Source organism: Silurus meridionalis, chromosome 15 (assembly GCF_014805685.1).
Source record: "Silurus meridionalis isolate SWU-2019-XX chromosome 15, ASM1480568v1, whole genome shotgun sequence".
Taxonomy (NCBI): Eukaryota; Metazoa; Chordata; class Actinopteri; order Siluriformes; family Siluridae; genus Silurus; species Silurus meridionalis.
Genome location: NC_060898.1, coordinates 2,312,976 through 2,332,500, shown reverse-complemented (window position 1 = coordinate 2,332,500; position 19,525 = coordinate 2,312,976). Strand labels below are relative to the sequence as shown.

Here is a 19,525-nt window from a genome sequence, read left to right as displayed (position 1 = left end):
GTGTGTGTATTGTCCTTGGACATGCTTTTTTCCCACCCAGCGAACCCTGGGAGTGGTGGGTGGGTTTGTCTGCGGCAGGCATAGATGACACAAGTTTTCCCACCGTCCATCGTCCTCCCTGTCCGACTTCCCGAGTCACAGCCTGGTTTTTTTTCACATGTTGACTTCACATCTGCTGAAAGTTTCTCCTTCCTCCTACCACCAGAAAGCTGAAGAGAAGTGAAAGACAGCATGGTAAAACTCCCCCCCCCCCTCTCTCTCTCTCTCTCATCCTCAGTTCTTCACTGTGTGTATGTGTGTGTATGTGTGTGTGTATGTGTGTGTGTATGTGTGTGTGTGTATGTGTGTGTATGTGTGTGTGTATGTGTGTGTGTATGTGTGTGTGTGTGTCTGTGTGTGTGTCTGTGTGTCTGTGTGTGTGATGACAGGAACTGAGTGTGATCACAAACAGGTACTGCAGAAGCCCAACGCTTACTCAGCCTGGACCTCCTGAGTGCGAACAGACTACACACACACACACACACACACACACACACACACACACACACACACACTTACAACTCAGCTAGGAGATGTTTTTCTTTTCTTATATTGCCTCTAAACTCTCACATAGTGAACATGTACTCGCACCTTCTTGTATCTTTTACAGTGTAGTACACATTTTTCTAGTGTGTGAGTCATTCTATAGATTTACCTCCACATTATTTACTATTAATTACCAAATTTATAAATAAATTATATGATGCAGTGCGATCCGATTTCGATTCAACACAATGTCAAGTCAAGTCAAGTTTATTTGTATAGCGCTTTTCACAACAGACATTGTCTCAAAGCACAAAAAAAAAAAAAAAGAAAAGACGTTCTTTTCCTGTTCTGTCTTCAGGAAGATACAGCTCTACCTCTGCCATGTTAATCTGTATTTTATGTGACTCTCAGGACATGCCTCGGTCTCCGTAGTGTTGTGATGCGTCGTATTCACGTAGCAGCAGCGGTGTTTAGAGAACGCACTCGAGAAACAGTTTAGTGAGGAAAAATTTATTTACATATCAAATATTGCTCACAAATTACTTGTAAATAATAAATGTATAGCGCATCTACTAATAATTATATTTTAATCAATTTTATATATTTGATTAAATCGCTTTTTATTGATGTAGATGCTAAAAACAATACAAATGCAAATGTTTATTCAATGCACACTTTTTTAAAGCAACTTTTTTTGCAGATGCACCGATGTGAACTAGTTAATCTTACCTTAACTTAACATAAAGGGATTTTGTTCTAAGTATTTAAATTGATCAGCATTCTCAAAAGGTATAAAGGTTGGGTTTTGAGGTGGGGGAGGAGTTTGCATTTATTCGAATAAAAAAGCGAGAAATCTGTAAATTGTCACAGAAAATCAATACTACACGATGCACAGCTGCTAGCGTATGTCTTTCGGTTCTGAGCAACTGTTGATTATAGAGTAAATGCATTATATAGACAATGGTTTTTGGACACCTGACCATAAGATTAGTACAGAATTTGCTGTTTTTGAACAACCCGTTCCACATTTAGTGCCCATTTGCTTTTATAAGAGCTCCATTCTTCACAGGGAAGATGTTCCACTAGATTTTGTGAAGATTTTTTTTAGAGATTTATTTAGCTACAATGAATGGTGTTAGTAAAGTCAGGTATTGATGTAGGTGAGAAGGTGAGGAGGTCTGGGGTGCAGTCAGCTTTTACATCCATAATGTTCATTTGGGTTGGCGCTCTATAGCAGAAGATCTTTTACTAGATCCTATTTAAAGCATATTTTCATGGAGCTGGATTTGTGCACAGGAACATTGTCATCCTGAAACATGTTTTGGTCTCCTAGTTCAAGTGAAGGTAAAAATCTTCTGCTCCTGCATCCAAAGACGTCCTGTACAATTGTCTTCCTCCATCATTGTGGTAACATTTTGGGGAAGAACCACATGTGGGTAGAAAAGTCAGGTGTCCTAATACTTCTGCCTATAGAGTGTAACTTGTACAGAAATTAGTTAAGAATAATTTTATTGAAGTGGGGTGAAGCACAGGTGTGTATCAAGCTGCTTGGCTTTATAATGAGGCGAAAAGAATAGTGACATGTTGTATCTAATATAAGAAGCTTTTCTCTGAGCTCTGAGTCCACTAACTAATGAAGAGTTACCTGCTGAGGCCTGGGTTTCTATGACAACTGACTGAGCCTTACAGTATGTCTCTCTCTGTGTGTGTGTGTGTGTGTGTGTGTGTGTGTGTGTGTGTGTGTGTGTGTATGTTTTTCCATGAGTATTACTGTACTCTTGGTCTGTATGCCATGCATGTAGCTGTTAGTGTTTACACCAAAAAAAAAAAAAAAAAGCTTTACGCGTAAAAGCTTGGAAAAAAATGTCAAAGAAATCGATGAGCTTGCATTAGAAAAGCAATCCTTCCCCACAGATTCACATCTGTCCGCTTATCTGGAGACGACTAGACATTAGGCACTAAACAAAAAAGTTTTTGCTGATCGACTTTTAATGTCTAAATCAATTACAAATGATGATTTGTTGTTTAAAAACTCGATAAAAAAAATTCAACAAAAAAAAGTTACAAATATTCGCATATCACACAAAAAGATTGTTATTATGCATCAGAGGAAGCATACAGAGTAAAATAAATATTGTATAATATATAATATATGATTATAATGTGATCATGGCATTAATGATATTTTTTATAGTGAAGGCATATTATTATTATTTATTATTTTATTATTAATTCGATTAATGTTTTATAGTTGGTAAATAGTAATAACTCTCTGTACTATAAAAAATACTTTCTCTGATGCATAGACACCAATATTTTAGCTTTTTCTTGATTTTTTTTTTTTTTACACACTTTTTACTTTTTTCACTTTATTCATCCACACTGAATTTTTCAGTGATGCCAAAACTAGTGCTTTAATTTTGCCCGTCGTGCCATGTATAAGGAAAGAATGGCATTTTGGAAAACTTCTGAAAATTTAAATCAGCTTAGTTTAGTTTCTTAGTTATCAGCAAAGTTACACTAAAGTAGAACTTGGAGAAAATCTAACCACAGTAGTGATACATGTGACATAATCGTGTTTTTTATTCTTTTATATTATGAAATATTATGAAATCATAAATGAGAGGAATTATCGCAACTATAATTGTAATATAATGTTTTATTATAATGCTTTGGTATAATAATCGTTTATTTCAGGCCCACGGCTGTCAGTCAAGTTTGTTGACTCTTAATAGGAAAATGTTTGGGCACTTCTATGCTAGAATTTGGATTTGTGCTAAAAAGGCTGTAAAAATTTCTAAATATAAAAATATCACTGAAAATATATAATGCACTCTTATAATCCTCTCTTCTTTCCTTTCTTCTTTCCTTCATTATTCAAGAACGAAAAGAATAAATAATTTTTTTTTTTTTACATGATTCTCTTTTTCATGATTTTTTTTACTAGTGATTCTCAATAATGTGAGGTGATTAGTCAGATCCACGACATACCCCGATTCACACTGGGATTTCAGTTTTGGTTGGCATGCACACACACACACACACACACACACACACACACACACACACACACACACACACACACACACAAACACACAAAATTTTTTCTTTAATTAAAAAAACTTCTGATACTGCACGGTACATTAGTATTACACTATTAGCATTTTTAATATGATTGATATATTTACTTATTTTATCACAGACACTGTCTGAGGCACAGACATCCTGTTTTTCACGCTCCCTCATCTATCTCAGTCTGAATCTCGTACTGCTCAGCGGGACGTGAGGCGAAGCAGGCCGATTAATCGAGCACGATTTGTAAGTCTGATTGCTGATGTCATGTAGGAAATCCTGTCCAGGTCAGGAGTGATGAGTTAAAAAAACGCTGCAGTGTTTATCGTTGCTTAGATCAGCACTGATCTCTAACGACTCAATATAATACAAGGGAAGGGAGTAGAAGGAACGATAGGATCGAAAGCTGTGTAAGTCCCAACAACACTTCATTTTCTGAAGGCCTCGTTTCACCGACTTCGCTCATTATTGCGTATTGCGAAGAAAAACTTCCGCAACGCTCCTCTGAGCCTGTAGGCTTTCTCAGGAGAAAAATATAATTGCAGTCTTTATCCTTAAATTCAGGCTTTTTTTCAGGTCTCTGGATTAAGAACAGAGTGAGATGAGAACACACACATGCTATCACTGTCGCTCATGCAAACACACACACACACACACACACAAAAGTCATGTTGTTCAATTATATCACTTTTATTTTAAAACTGTAATATTTATGATTACTACATTGTAATGATACAAAAACACGATAATGTTTGCAGATATCAAACAGTATATTTTTTGATGATTTATTTCATATTTGTTTAAAATTTGCATTTATTTATGACAATTATCAAGATCATTAAAAAAAGATTTAATGATTTAATTATTAATTATTTATAAATAAGAAAATAAAGAAATAAACACATTTAAAGTCTTTAAGAAGTCATTTAAAGTTTAAACTTATGGACAGTTGTTAATTTCATAAAAATAAATATTTTTTGCATAAGAAAAAAATATGTAATAAAAAGGAAAATCTCAGCAGTTGAACAGAAAGTGGTTTCATCCTTCTAACTGTTTTTGAGCTCAGTAGGTGAAATATTTAAGAATTAAAAAAAGTCAAGTAGAACTCATGAAATTTTTGTCTTAAAGCTAAAATGTTTCAATCTGTAGCTATTTCCATCTTTATTTATCACATAGAATTATAAAATGAATATTTTATACACTTACACTGAAATGTTCGAGGACAGAGATGACCAAACTAAGACTTTTGGACCATAGTTGACCCGTGGTGACCTTTGATTTGGCCCATCATGCGATAAATGAAAAAAGGAGAAAAGAAATGAAAATGGTACTTTGAGAAACTTTGGAAAAAATAAGGACCTCTAATGTCTCTGATTAGAACTCACTGAATAGCTGCTTCAGGCATTTAACTCTATTGTACAATAAATTGGATTGTTTCTCATTGTATTTTAAGTTTCACTGAACCAGAAATTCGAACATAAAACCGCAATATTTACACATATAAAAAGCCATGTTTTCTCTTTCGATTGTTTTCATTTATTTTAAACTATTCTGAAATTATAAATGAGAGGATGCATAGCAACATTCAATTTAATATAATGTTTGGTATAATGCAATGTATATTTTCACCCCTTAATCAAGTTAAATTTTTGGCCCAAACATCAAAAAGTATTACCCAAACTTAGAAAAAGTTTTCGATCACCTCTGCTTTGGGATTGAATATGATATAAAATGTATAAATATAGAAATATGATATAATATAACACAATCTCATAGTGCATGTTGCGTACTGATTTTCTCCTCCCTTCCTCCTTTACTTTATAAAAAAATTTAAAAAGAGAGAAATCTTTAAAAATACAAAGGTCTAATGTTTTAAATGAACAAAACTCATCAAATTTTTGCCTCAAAGTTAAAATGTTCACAAAATGTCCATGGACTTGACTGACGTCTATATTTCTGTTGTAAAAATACATTGCATAAAAAAATGTCTTTCTTTCCTTTCCTACTGATTTTACCTTTTTTTTAAACCTTTTTGTGGCAATTTTTCTGTCAGAGCATTAACATGGTGTTTTCTGTTCTGACAAGTTCTTACTCAGATCTTCTGTTTGACTCGGGGTAATTACTTTCCACTGGCTTCGAGCTATTTAAAGCTCTGCTGCGTGATTGACAATGCAGTATGACTTTATTATTCCTGTTTTTAAAGCGTGATGGAGAAGAACGCAGTGTTCGTTTGCGTCCAGGTGAGAAGGAAAAAAATATTGAATGAGTAAATGCATGATTCCTACCTACATTCATGATAAAACTGCTTTTTTTTTTTTTTTTTTGCGGCCTCGCAGCTCGTATATCCTCAGTTCAAGCCTGAGCTCAGGTTCATTTCTATGTGAAGTTTTCTATCTATCTGGGTTTTCTCTGGGTTCACATGGTTTTCTTTCTCCTCTCAAAAACTAGGTGAACTGGCAACAGGTACAACATAAAAACACTCAAAACTCAACATTTTTGAGCCTCATAAAAATTCAAGCTAACCAGAAATTGATCTGTGATATCATTATTTAGTCTCAATTCTGACTTTACCAAAGAATCGCTCTGTAAAACTAATATTTTGAAGATTTATGCAAGGAGACATCAAGTAAGGAGTCTCCAGTGTCAGTACTTCGTAACAATCAGTAGGTTTTTCAATCAAAAACGGAGGTAGAAAAAAAAGGAATGAGTAAACGCATGATTTTGGCTTGGAATCATGATAAATTTTTCATGTTCATGTTAATTGAAAGTAAAAAAAACAAAAAAAAACACAGGTAAAAAAAACTAAGAAAAGCACAGAGATCAACACCAAAGCAATCGTGCAGAGATATAAAATGCTGTCTCACATTTCCAGTGTGTCCAGTCCGAGCTCAAGTTTGTGTGAAATTCACTAAAATCCATCTGGGTTTTCTCTGGGTTCTCTGGTTTCTTCCCTAAACCATACTGTTAGTTGAACTGGCAACACTCAACGCCCTTTGAGTGTAGTGCTTTGTGATTGGCTACTGCCCTATTCAGTATGCATTCTCATTTCACACTCGGTGTCCTGTGAATGAATGAATGTCGAAAAGGGGGCCTACAACATTTTTGAGCATGGTAACAAATATTTAGGCTAACCTGAAATTAATTGGTGCCATATTAATATTTCATTAATATTACATTTTACTTAGTTACTGTTAGTCACTGAGTTAAATGCGAGGAGAAGTTAGGAACTAAGGAGTCTCCACTGTTAGTGCTTTGCTACAGTTTTCAATCAGTAAGTTATTACTTCCAACAGAGGCTGGATTACATAGTATGAGTTTAGTACTCAGAGTAAATGTAACACTAAATAGACAAAAAGTTCATTCATAAACTGCTCTGTAATGAGCAAGAAACCCTGCAGGCTCCATCACAGTATTTTTTCATTGATGATTTTTTTCTTATCACAGTGTTTTGTATTCCTGATATAGCGCACAGCGATTCCCTCGGGATGGTGAACCGACGCTCCCTGCGCTCGGTCTCGAACAGCTCCATGTGCTGCACATGCACAAATAGTGTTGGCACATCAGACTCGTTCATTTTCCTCCCTTTCTCTTTCTCTGTTTCTCTGTCTCTCTCCTGAACCTCCCAGTGCCGTCGTCGATTCCTCGGTCGGTCACTGCAAATCTGCTGTAAGGAAACTAAAAATTCATTTAGTCCGACCCCAAATCAGAGGGTGTCTGCACCACGGCCTTATTACACACCGGGCCTTACTTGTGTTGTGGAGGTGGATGGGGTATTATTATCTATGTGCTACCCACCCAGCTATAAAAACGCCTGGTGCTGCATCTCTACATCACACACTGCCCCTGCACTAGTCCTCTCTTTCTCCCTCCCTCTTTCTCTCCTCTCTCTCTCTCTCTCTCTCTCTCTCTCTCTCTCTTTCTCTCGCTTTCCGCTGTACAGTGGGGTCCACCTCTTCTCTTCTGTTCTCTTCTGTTCTCTTCTCTTCTCTTTCGCACTCATCCACTTGCTCTCCGTACCACGCACGCGTGAGTGACTGAGTGTGCGTGTGTGTGAGTGTGAGTGTGTGTATGAATGTATGTGCTCAAGAGAGGGAGACACAGATAGAGAAAGACGTTGTTTCTGCCACTGTTGGAGGCTTTTTTTTTTTTTTTTGTGAATGGAGGAAGGATGAGCGCATGAGTGAGAATGGAATGGACAGAGAACCTGGTGTAAAAGACAGGAGACGATGAGAGAGACGCAGAGAGAGAAAAAGAGAGACAGAGAGACGAACATCACTCCGTAGTCTCAGGATAAGTCACACACATTCCAGAGGAGGTTCGGGGTGAGTGTGTGTGTTTCGTTCTCTTTTGTCGGGGGAAAACTTCACAGTGTTTTGGTGCGTGCCTTTGAAAAAGTCAACGTGTGTTTCTGTTCTTTTTTTTCCAACACCTTTCGTTTGGGTGTGTGTGTGTATGTGTGTGTGTGTACAGATCAGGTGTAGCCCTGTACAGTGACAATAGTGCGGCCGTGTCATGGCATCGCTGGCACACGGTAATTTGATGACTCGTGAAATTGTTTGGGTTGCAGCCTGCCGTCTGCAAAAATATAAGGAGGATGGGGAAAGTGTGAAGCTTTGACTGTCGTGAAAAGGGTCAAACGATCCAGTTTGCTGATTTGCGTTCGACACCGTGGTGACTGTCAATAATGTGTCAGAGGTGCTTTCCCTTAACCACGTCCTACTTCTGAGGACTTCTAATAGTATGAAAAGAAAGGACTCATCAAAGTGTCTTTCACACACACACACACACACACACACACACACACACACACACACACACACACACACAGAGTAAAATGCTTACACATCAAGAACAAGATTTGGAGCTGAAATGAGGCCTGGCGCTGTACTGTAATTGGGTTGTGCTAGTTTGAGCCCAAACCGACTGTAGGAGTCAAACCGGTCGAATAAGCAGGGCAGAGGGCAGGACGGCATGTGCTTTACTCCAAGGAGACACATAACAGGTGTAAATTATTGTTTGCGGGACAAAAAACGTCACTCCTTTGATGATGGTGTTCGAGCACTTCGGCTCTGTGTACTTATACAGTGCCGGATTAGAGCAGACATGACCCAGCATCAGGATGTATTAGCATCTGTTTTATGACCAGGGTTCATGTAGCACAGGTGTGTTCATGCCACTTATTAGATCAGGACACATTTTTGGGGGCGCATATTACTTTCCAGATCTGGAGATATGAGTAATAATTTAATTATATATTTGTATTCATTTTGTCATTGGTAAATTATGCTCCTCCATCTCAGAATTTGGACCTCCAATGTGTTCACAAACATTTATATATATATATATATATATATATATATATATATATATATATATATATATATATATATATATATATATATATATATATATATATGAAAATTTAAATAAAGTGTAGCATTTAGCACCAAGTTTGGTGAAAGTAAATGTTCATACCTGTACATTACTTGAACATTATTTGAACAAACTGTGTCTCTCAAAAACCATAAAGACTAGGTTTTTCCTTTTGACAGGCACTATATATATTTATATATAAATCTTATCTTGTTGAAGTTATACACTAATCAACACCTTCAATATGACGGAAATCAGTTTACAGAATTTGATGGTTCTACTGTATAAATGCAGATACTATAAACTATAAAAAGAGTCATCAGAATCCCAGTAAAATGTCAAAGAGACAGAAAGGACAGTCTCATCATAAAATTTTTACATTTCTGACTATAACCTATTATTATTAGTCAGAGATTAGGCCTTCGGGTTCCATCTTTGTAGCATGATCTCTACTTCATTACAGAATTCCTAATTTAAGGAGCACTTGACTGCAGCATTGTTATAGGACTCACAGGGTTTGATGTTACACTACATTACTGGCTTATAAAACTGTCCTAAAGTGTAAACCAGGCTACAGGCCTCACCATAAACATGGCCTGAATAGAAAAGAAAAAAAACAGAACCCAAAACCCCACACTTTTATTGTGCCCTCGTTAGACCCGAGCGAGACGAAGTGTGTGAAATTATCGCCAGCCAAATAAACACCCGAAAAGCTCAGAAACGCTGAGTTTATACCACATCACAGATCTTACAGCCAATTCATTAAATCATCATGACCCCAATTTGTAGCAAGAGGCACACCACTGAGAATACGAGCGATCCGTTTTTCCCAAAGTTCGTAGCCAGAGTTTCCCAAACGAGGCCAGTTTAAATTCATCTGCTGATCCTGAACCGTGACGGAGGCGCTCATTACTCGTGTCACACCTGTCATTACCGCAGCGCTTCCGTCTCCTCTGGCTGAGAGACACATCACCCAAATCCAAATTCAGAACCATCTGTTCAATTATTGCAGGGCCATTGCTAAGACGCCGACGAGCGCCGGTGTGTGTAAACAGGTTAAATAAGTGGCTGTGCTAACGGCTAACAGCCTGAACCTACAGGTCGCCCTCCAGCTCAGCCTTTGGAAAGGCCCTCAAATGATCTCCCTTAGGACCCACTAACCCAGCACTGGATTGAGCCAATTTACCACCACCTATTCCTCACGTACAGCTCCTTCTTAACCTCTCTCGCTCTCTCTATCTCTCTCTCTCTCTCGCTCACTCAGTCTATCTTCCATGTCTGTCTGTAATACTGTCTCTCTCCTGCTCTTCTCTGTTGACACCTCTGTCCTCGGCACCAGGAGATATGATGAAATATGTCTGAGGGATGTGAACTGTTTTAACTTTTCTCAAAGTTTTGTCTTAACTTTATTCCTAGCTGATGAACGAGAATTCAACTCACATCTTTAATACTATATATATATATATATATATATATATATATATATATATATATATATATATATATATATATATATTATAATTACCCAACAATAGAGGAAAAAACAGTGTTTAATAAGTGACTTAAACCTCAAACAACCAAGTGTGGAGCTTTGTCCTCAATAAGTACAGCAGTAACGGAGAGTGTGTGTGTGTGTGTGTGTGTGTGTGTTTGCTAGTGTGTGTTATTTTAAAAGATCAAAGTTACTTTTGTTTTTACTCAATTAAGTGACATTTAGGTTTCTGAGGTGAACACTCATGCTTTGCCTTCTTAGCGTTCTAGAATTAGAACCAGAGCTTTTTCTTTCAAAATCTGAAAATCAAAACCAAAACTTGAGAAAAGAAAAAAAGTCCTTAAACTGAACTTAAAATGAAACTAAATGATGCATAAAGATAAAAAGATCACACCCAAGTATGAATGTACAAACTCTTATAGCACATATAATATACGTACACGCTTAGCGGCATTCGACATCGTCATACTGTACGATCGAGCAACAAATCAAAGAAAGTGGAACAGATGGAAAGAAACTAGAGCACAATAGAGAGTGTATTGTTATAAGAAAATAATCTACTGGAATTTTATTCAATTGTATTCCGATTCGCCATTAGTTACAATTTTTCAATAGTTTTAATTTTTATTTTTGTTGTTCAATTTTTACATTATTAATGAACGTATGAGTTTTATTTAAATAATACAACACAATAACAATGGAGACTCCTTCCATTAATGTTAAATATAAATATCTCTAATTATACATTGGACTGCTACACTAAGCTCTGGTAATTAAAATGTTACTGTAGAAACAAAAACATACTCAAAATTATAAGTAAGTATTTGTTGAGCTTCTACCAGAAAATTGTATTGGGGTTAAGCTCAAGATCACCCCTCTTTATTATGTTATTTTATTTTATTGTACTTTATTAAGTAAATTTCATCAGCAATTCAGACCATTTTTTTACACGTCACGTCTCATAACTTTTTTTCTCACTACAATCCAAAATTACTGATGATTTTCTTGTAAAAGAGAGACATGATTTCCACCACTGTTAAATCTTGTCAAATTGTATGCAATGCTTATGCTATAGTTTTATTTAATTTGTTATATAGTTTTTCAATATAAAATCTATTGCAATTTCTGTAACATAATTGTAGATTTGGAAATCTTTTCTGAGAGTTTGGTCAGAAGAGTTAAAGAAGTTATTCATTGGCACTGCTGTGTGTGTGTGTGTGTGTGTGTGTGTGTGTGTGTGTGTGTGTGTGTGCACTTGTGGGTGTGGGTGTGTGTGTACTTGTGAGCCCGTGGTGGTAGCCATGTAGGACGCTACAGTGGGAAAGCAGTGCCCTCCTTCCCGCTCTGAGCATGTGTCACATCCTGCTCCTATCCTACACACACACACACACACACACACACACACACACACACACACTATAATTATGGGAGTGTATCTGTGAGGACAGGGGAGGGGAAGAGCACGGAGTTAGGCAGCTACAGAAGTTGCACGTGTTCCCAGAGTGGGTGGGATCGACTGTTGTTTTTAGCTCTAAATGCCTGTTTGACTTGGCTGGATTTTCCAGGGAGGGGCACACCGTCTTTTTTCTTTCCTTCTTCTTCTTTTTTTTTGGTACAGTAACCTGTCAGGGAACTTCTGAGGACATCGGCACCCCCCTTTCCTTCTGCGTTGCGCTGTCATGTTGAAACAATATGATCATGCTTTTAATTCATCTACAAAGTGTCAAACATACATGACAGCTTGACATTAAAAGGTTTTTCTGAGAAGGAACGTCCTCTTGCCCCACTTCTATACGGCTTTGTTTTAGGCGCTCTTTTGCGAGGTGGAAACAAATCGAGAGCATGCAACAACGTTCTATAAATACCCGGATCATTTCTGAATTACTGCGTGCACCTTAGGATGGTTTGCAACGTACTGACATATGATGCAGAAGAATGGAACTATCTGAGAAGCTCCAGGGGTTGGTGACGGGTGGAAATCATGACCCACTATTATAAAAAAATATATATATATATTAGATTTATTGTTGGGGTTTTATAGTTATTTGCTGATTTGCCTGGTTTACTGAATTCAATTGATTTAATCCAGAGGTGCCTATGTTTTTTCTTATTTTTTTCTTATTTTATATTCAAATTTAAGTTTATATTTATGATCTCATAATATAAAAAAAAATATAATAATAATTTAACTCTGTAATGCAGTTTTATTTTTAAAGTTACAAATTTCAATATTATTGAAATTTATAGTCCAATAAAACTGTTACAATCCAATTTATTGTACAATAGAGTTCAATGCCTAATACAGATATTTAGTTATATCTAATTTAAAGACATAAAACTGGTTCTTATTGTTCAATTATTTTGCATCTCTTTCCTCAAGAAATTCAGTGTAGAGGAATAACATATTCATTTTATAATTATATGTGATCAAAGATTAGTGAAAAGTGTGTAAAAAAAACTATGCAAGAAAATCCAAGACATTGAGCCTTTGTTTAGGCATCTCTGGATTAATCCAAATATTAATAAATAAATCAAAATTGGCCTTTAAATATAATGGTCCATGTACAGTTAGGGTATAACAACATGGTTAGGGTTAAATTAATAGGTTTTGTGTAAAGATTTATAGAACTAAATATGCCGTTCTTTTGAATGCAAAGTTACCTCCAAAATACCTCAGAAACATTAATATCACCCAAATGCAAATAACGAACCTGAAATTTGTCGAATTCAGTTCATAAAAACGAATTACGTAATATTTATTACATAATTTTTCAAGAACTTTACCCAGACCATGGAACATATACTGATCTTTGTTTCAGTTCTATGCAGCATTTCAGTTACTCTCTGTAAATGGCTTCCCCCGCCCCCTTTCAGACACGCTCCTGATGTTCACGACACACTTCTCCTCATTTAGACACGTTGTTTCTGCTTTATTAGACTATATATCTAATAAACTGGTAATTATAGCAACTGTCTCCTAGCAACAGTGCAAGAAATGTTCAATACTTGATTGGTAAGAGCTCGGATGTGATCGTGAACAAATAGATAAAAAAAAAAGAGGAGGAAGAAGGACGCTGGCCTGAGGATGCTGGCAGGAAACTGCTCGTTTTCTTTAAAGTCAGTCAACAGGGCTGGTTTGGATTTAGGAATTCTCAAAGCATCCATCTAAATGTCTGCACTGACCACGCACTGAGATTATGCTCTATTCATAGCTGTGAATGAAGGACGACGGTGCCAATAAAAGGCGACATGAAAATTTTATGGAATCGACAGGTACAGTTCAGTTGCCATACCCGCGTGCTGGAACACAGCTGAACATAATTACCGAATTAAAGTAACTCTTTATGTGATTTGGCTGTTTGCACTAGTAGGTGAATTTAGATCTATGCCTTATTTCTGAAATTCTAATAAATAGTCAACCAATTTATATGTATTCAACAAAGAAGATCCTTTGAACACATGTTTTATTCAAAGAATACTAAACCATTCGAGGGGGAGGCAATGTACTGTATGTAAAACCATCTTGCCCTCCAAACTTCTTTCCTTTAGTCTAGAAACTAGAGTCTGACCCCCTTTGCCTTCCTGTGTTTTGTTTCCAAATGTCACAAAGACAGTGTGTGTGTTTGTGTGTGTGAGATGGTACATCTTGCTTTATATGGTCTAAGACACCATGCTCACAGAAGATAAGAACGAGAGGGCTGTAGAGAGCTAAAAAGAGTGTGGAGGCCACCAAGTCTTATTTGAGGGATACATTAAAGAAAATTACATTCTAGCATCTGCTGAAAGAACTACTCAATCATTCTGTCACACGCTTTTTTTCTGCTTTTGTTCTACAGATTTCTATAAGACTATGGCCCACAGTGAGGAGGACCTCATTGGGATCCCCTTTCCGAATCACAGCAGTGACGTCCTGTGCAGTCTGAACGAGCAGCGGCGTGCTGGCTTCCTGTGTGATGTGGTCCTGGTGGTGAAGGACCAGGAGTACCACACACACCGCTCTGTGCTGGCGGCATGCAGTCAGTACTTCAAAAAACTCTTCACCGTGGCCACGGGCAATGGTGACCCCAGCCATCATGGTGTTTACGAGCTGGACTTTGTAGCACCCGAATCGCTGACAGCCATTTTGGAGTTTGCGTACACGTCGACGCTGACGGTGACACCTTCCAACGTGAAGGAGATCCTGGGGGCAGCGCGGCTTTTGGAGATCCCATGTATCATTAACGTATGCTTGGAGATCATGGACACTGGAGGAGGGGGCGGTACTGGTGGCAGAGAAGGAGATGAAGAAGAGGATGAGGAAGAAGATGAGGAAGAGGAGGAAGATGAGGAAGAAGAGGAAATGGCGGAAGAGGCAGAGATCGACTCAAAAGATGGCGAAGTTGCAGAACGAGACGAGGACAACCTCAGTGAGAGATCGCTTCAAGCCGACGTTTCTGAAAACCAGCAGAACCGAATCACTGGCACAGAGCGAGGAGCAGACAGCCCCGCATGCAGCTCACAACAAAAAGTACACGCAGAAAGAGAGTCAAACTCTCAAAAATGTCAGTCACGTACTCCAGAAAAACCCAGAGAACAAGAAGGATTGGAAGGCAAAGCACTGAAAGACTTTTCTATCGAGTCCCTGTTGCAGGAAGGGCTGTACCAAAAGATGCCAGGATTGGAGAGGGGATCAGGCTTCACCTCTCTTCTTCCTGGATTCTATCCTCCAATTTGGGCTGCAGAGTTTCCAGGCTTCCCACAACTCCTGGATCCCCAATGCCCACCTCACCCTTACCCAACTGCTTCATTGGACAATGGGCCTTTGGATCTCGCCATCAAGAAGGAAGTCATCAAAGAGGAACTAAAAGATGATCTTCCCAGTGCTCTGCTCCACAGAGAATTCCTCAAAGACTTTGTAAGTCCAAGTGTCGGGGCAGCTCCTGAGCCCTCTCTTGGCCAGATTAAGGATGAAGCAGATCTGCGAAATTACTTGAGTTTTCTCTCAGCATCCCACCTAGGGTCACTGTTTCCACCATGGCAGCTTGAGGAAGAGAGGAAGCTGAAGCCCAAAGCGTCACAGCAGTGTCCCATCTGTAACAAGGTCATCCAGGGTGCAGGCAAACTACCTCGGCACATGAGGACGCACACAGGCGAGAAGCCCTACATGTGTACCATCTGCGAGGTTCGCTTCACAAGGTAAGAGAGAGACTGGGCATAGCATACATTAAGTCCATCCCAGATAGCACCCAGGTGGGCGCATTTTAGAACCGGTGTGCCAAAGGCCTCCTCCAGGGGGCAAGTCTTGAGAACACACACTTGGCAGGGGGGTGAGATCCACACTGTTAGGGTGTGAAAGCCGAGGTGCTGGTTATACCTGCTGACTTGAGACCATATTAGCCTTTTAAATCAAGATGAACAGAAGGTTATCGCTTGGTTAATAAAAGAATTCACCTGCCAAATCAGCACAACTGGAACACAAAGATTTCTCAGCCTTCAAAGTGTTGTTTTTTTTCCAGTTTTTCTGCACAGCATTTTATCATTCTTACTTGTTACACATCAAAGTTTTCACAAGCTGTTTGAAGGTTACATTGTCATCAAATTTAACACTGAAGTTGTGCGAATAACAGGAAAGGTTGGGGAGTCGACAAGGCCAGACCAAATCAGTCACACAAAGAGAAGTTGCAACCAAGCATCAAGCACCTGTCATAAGGCATCACCCCAAGTCATGCAAATGCTTTTGTGAAACAGTGCAATTTTGCGGTCGTCCTCCTTCAGAGCTCAACAGTGGTTTTTTTTCATACTGTAATAACATAAGAAAATACAACCTAGATTTTACTTCTTAACTAGAACACACTGTATCACTGAATAACTAAAAGTTTCAATTGGAAAGCACTTACGAGAAAAAAATGGAATGTTGATATGACTTTAGTGTACCACAAGAAGGCAAAAGACAAATCTTAAAAACCCACTGGCATGTCATTCCCCCCCTGTGCTTACCTATATAGGGCAAGTTTCACTCATAGATTTTAGGCATATAAACCAACCGCTACAAATGTGTGCATCTTATACTGTATAGATAGTAACTTTCGATTTACTGTAGTTCTTGAGGTTCAATGGGGAATTTTGGGGGTTTGAAAAATGCACAAAAGCTGCAAGATCTTTCGTAGCTGTCGAAGGATAACCGTAAAACCCCACTTACTCAATGCTGTTCTTTCTTTACCTTTCAGGCAAGACAAGTTAAAGATCCATATGCGCAAGCACACCGGCGAGCGACCCTACATGTGCCTGCACTGCAACTCCAAATTCGTGCACAACTATGACCTAAAGAACCACCTGCGTATCCATACAGGCGTACGGCCCTACCAGTGTGAGCACTGCTACAAAAGCTTTACCCGCTCTGACCACCTGCACCGGCACATCAAGCGCCAGAGCTGCCGCGTGTCACGGCCACGCCGGGGCCGCAAACCCTCCTCCTCATGGCGCTCCTCGTCTGGCTACTTCTACCCTCCAGATGCCCATCCACTACAAGGAGACCAAACATTGCGCTTGCCATCCCTTGGGGCACCAGTGCCTCCTCAACTGCCCCCTGAAAGACGGCAGGATTTAGACAGTGGAAGCATCAGAGAGAATCTGACTGACAGGAAGCTCATCTCAGAGGATGTGGACAGGAAGAGGGGGGTGTTCGCTTTTGCCCTGGCAAGGGAGGACGTTCTACCACACCCAGCATTTTACCCCCCGACCCCTGATCCCTGGACCGTGAGACTTGAACGAGCGCCACCCGTTCCTGAAGCCGCAAACTGACCGCTCAAAAAAAAAAGTTTTTCGTCATGCACAACTCTTTTGGGTATTTTTTCATAATGTGACTGGGAAGAATAAACTAGCTCAAGTTTGGAACTTTTCCCACAACGGGTGTGCGTTTGAGCAGCGTTCCTGACACTTTGTAAATCATATTGGCAAATTTCTGATTTTTAACAGATGTCTTTTTGTTGTTTTATCGTCAGCTTTCTAATGTGATGCCAGGGATTTAAAAGCATAAAAAAAAAATGTTCAAATCTTGGAAATGTATTTGTATTTATGATTCTTCTGGTGGTTTTATGCTTCTGTATTTGCTAACAAGGGTAAATTAAAAGTGGGACTAAAACCTACCCACAGACTGTTAAGTGCAATTCATTTTTATTTATTTCTTTTTTTTTCACTCCAAAGTTCCACAGGTAAGTCAGGTATCTCAAAGGGAAATAGAACTTCCACAACCTCTGTTTAAAATAAGCTACAAAATACAGGATTATCAGCACATCTGGAAAGTTACTCTCATCTACGTTAGCTAGGATTACATATACCACTATGCAAAGATCACACAAATAAATATTTAGCTTTTAGAAATTTTATCAAGACATTTACACCAAAAAAACAACAAACAGGAACAATTCAGTTTTCATGAAAAAAAAAAGGAAGCAATATGACAGGAATTGCATTATACGTATTTAAAAAGTCTACAATAATTTTTATCACAAAAAACCAGTGCAAAAAAATTTGAATTTTTTTAATTTTATTTGGATTTACCTTTAGACTTTACTTACAAACACAACTAGTTCACCCTTGATTATTGTCCAATGCTTCGTATGCACTATTGTACATATTTTATATATGTTTTATATAATCTTATGGTGAAGTTGCTCCTTGTTGTAAAGTATTTCGACTTTTAAAACATCGAAAAAAACACCCAAAGACGTGTTGTATGCGAACAAACTTTCAAAGTCTTTTTTAAAAAATCCCTGTTTGAAATCACTTTCATTCTCTTTCAGTGGCTTCACTAAAATTTTCAATCCTTTTTCTTGTTTTTTTTTTCCCTAGCTCTAAGTTGGCAGTTAAAAAAGTGTCTTGCAGGTGCTTGTCATGTACAGAAATGAGAAACAGGGACTGTGTCCATCATTTTTAAAGAATCTTGTTCCTCTTTTTAGCTCAATGACTATTGTAAGTCGACGGTGTTTTGAATTGCTATGGAGAAAATATTTTCAAGCTATTTATGCATATTTAAATAAGCCTTGGCTATATTTTGCTAAGATGTTTTTTTTTTTTTTTTTTTTTTTATAAAGACACTAAAATGTCCATGTCCTTGTTTGTGTGTGCAAAAAAAAAATCTTTTTTTTTTTTTATATAAAAGAATGTGTGCTTATGTGATGTTTACTTTGTTAATGATCGCAATTTAATACATTTAAAATGGAAAAAGTCACTTAAAAAAAAAAACAACCAGTTTCATTTGATCACTTCCTATGTGAAAGTACAGCAAAGTAAAAACAACTTTCATAACCTTTATGAGCAAAACAGTAAGCTTTTTCATTTAAATCAGAGTTTGTGATGTGAGAATGTTAATGTTCTGGTGTGTGTGTGTATATATATATATATATATATATATATATATATATATATATATATATATATATATATGCACACACACACACAAGCACGTATTTGAATACTCATATATATACACATATGTGTATATACCCACTACCCACTAATACACACACAATTACTTAAGCAATTTTACATACTGTACAACTAAATCTCTTGAGGGTAAACACATAAAGAAAATAAAACGTGTCATGTGATGGAAATATACTTGCACTATGCATTTATGAACGAATCAACCATAAACAATATTCAAGAATTAAAAAAAAAGGTAATTCACCATGTTCGAGAGCTGCACTTTATTTTCTATGTGAATACTTTCCATACCAGAATAAATGAGTGTTTCATTTGTACATTTTAAATGACATCCCTGGAGCAAATTCATGAATGAATTCATGCAAGATCTGGAACAATAAATATAAAAAAAGAAAATGTTTTTTGTTTTTCTCTTCTGCACCAACATTTGACATACTGCAAAAAATATTAATGGAATTCTGTGATTATAAGTGTTTTATGTTTTGTATATATAAAAAAAAACTGACAATGAGGATGGTTTTATGTCAGGTGTTTCGGTGTCCAGAGTCTGTGCTCATGTGTGTGTGTGTGTGTGTGTGTGTGTGTGTGTGTGTGTGTGTGTGTGTGTGTGTGTCAGTCCTTCCTGGCCTTTGTAGGCGTC

At 37.7% G+C, this 19,525-nt stretch overlaps 1 protein-coding gene across 4 annotated transcripts in view; it reads left to right on the top strand.

Annotated features, from left to right (window-relative positions):
• Positions 1-18,848, top strand: part of LOC124398354 (zinc finger and BTB domain-containing protein 7C) — a 26,881-nt gene extending 8,033 nt beyond the window's left edge. For 2 of the 4 annotated variants that reach the window (XM_046868482.1, XM_046868481.1), the window contains 2 exons: positions 14,298-15,636; positions 16,668-18,848. In XM_046868482.1, the coding sequence (XP_046724438.1) occupies positions 14,312-15,636; positions 16,668-17,241 (1,899 nt within the window). In that variant the 5' untranslated portion in view covers positions 14,298-14,311 and the 3' untranslated portion in view covers positions 17,242-18,848. Of the gene's footprint in view, positions 235-7,505; positions 7,919-14,297; positions 15,637-16,667 lie in introns of those variants that run through there. The other 2 variants (XM_046868484.1, XM_046868483.1) reach the window with 2 other exon arrangements.
• The last annotated feature ends 677 nt before the right edge of the window (positions 18,849-19,525 follow it).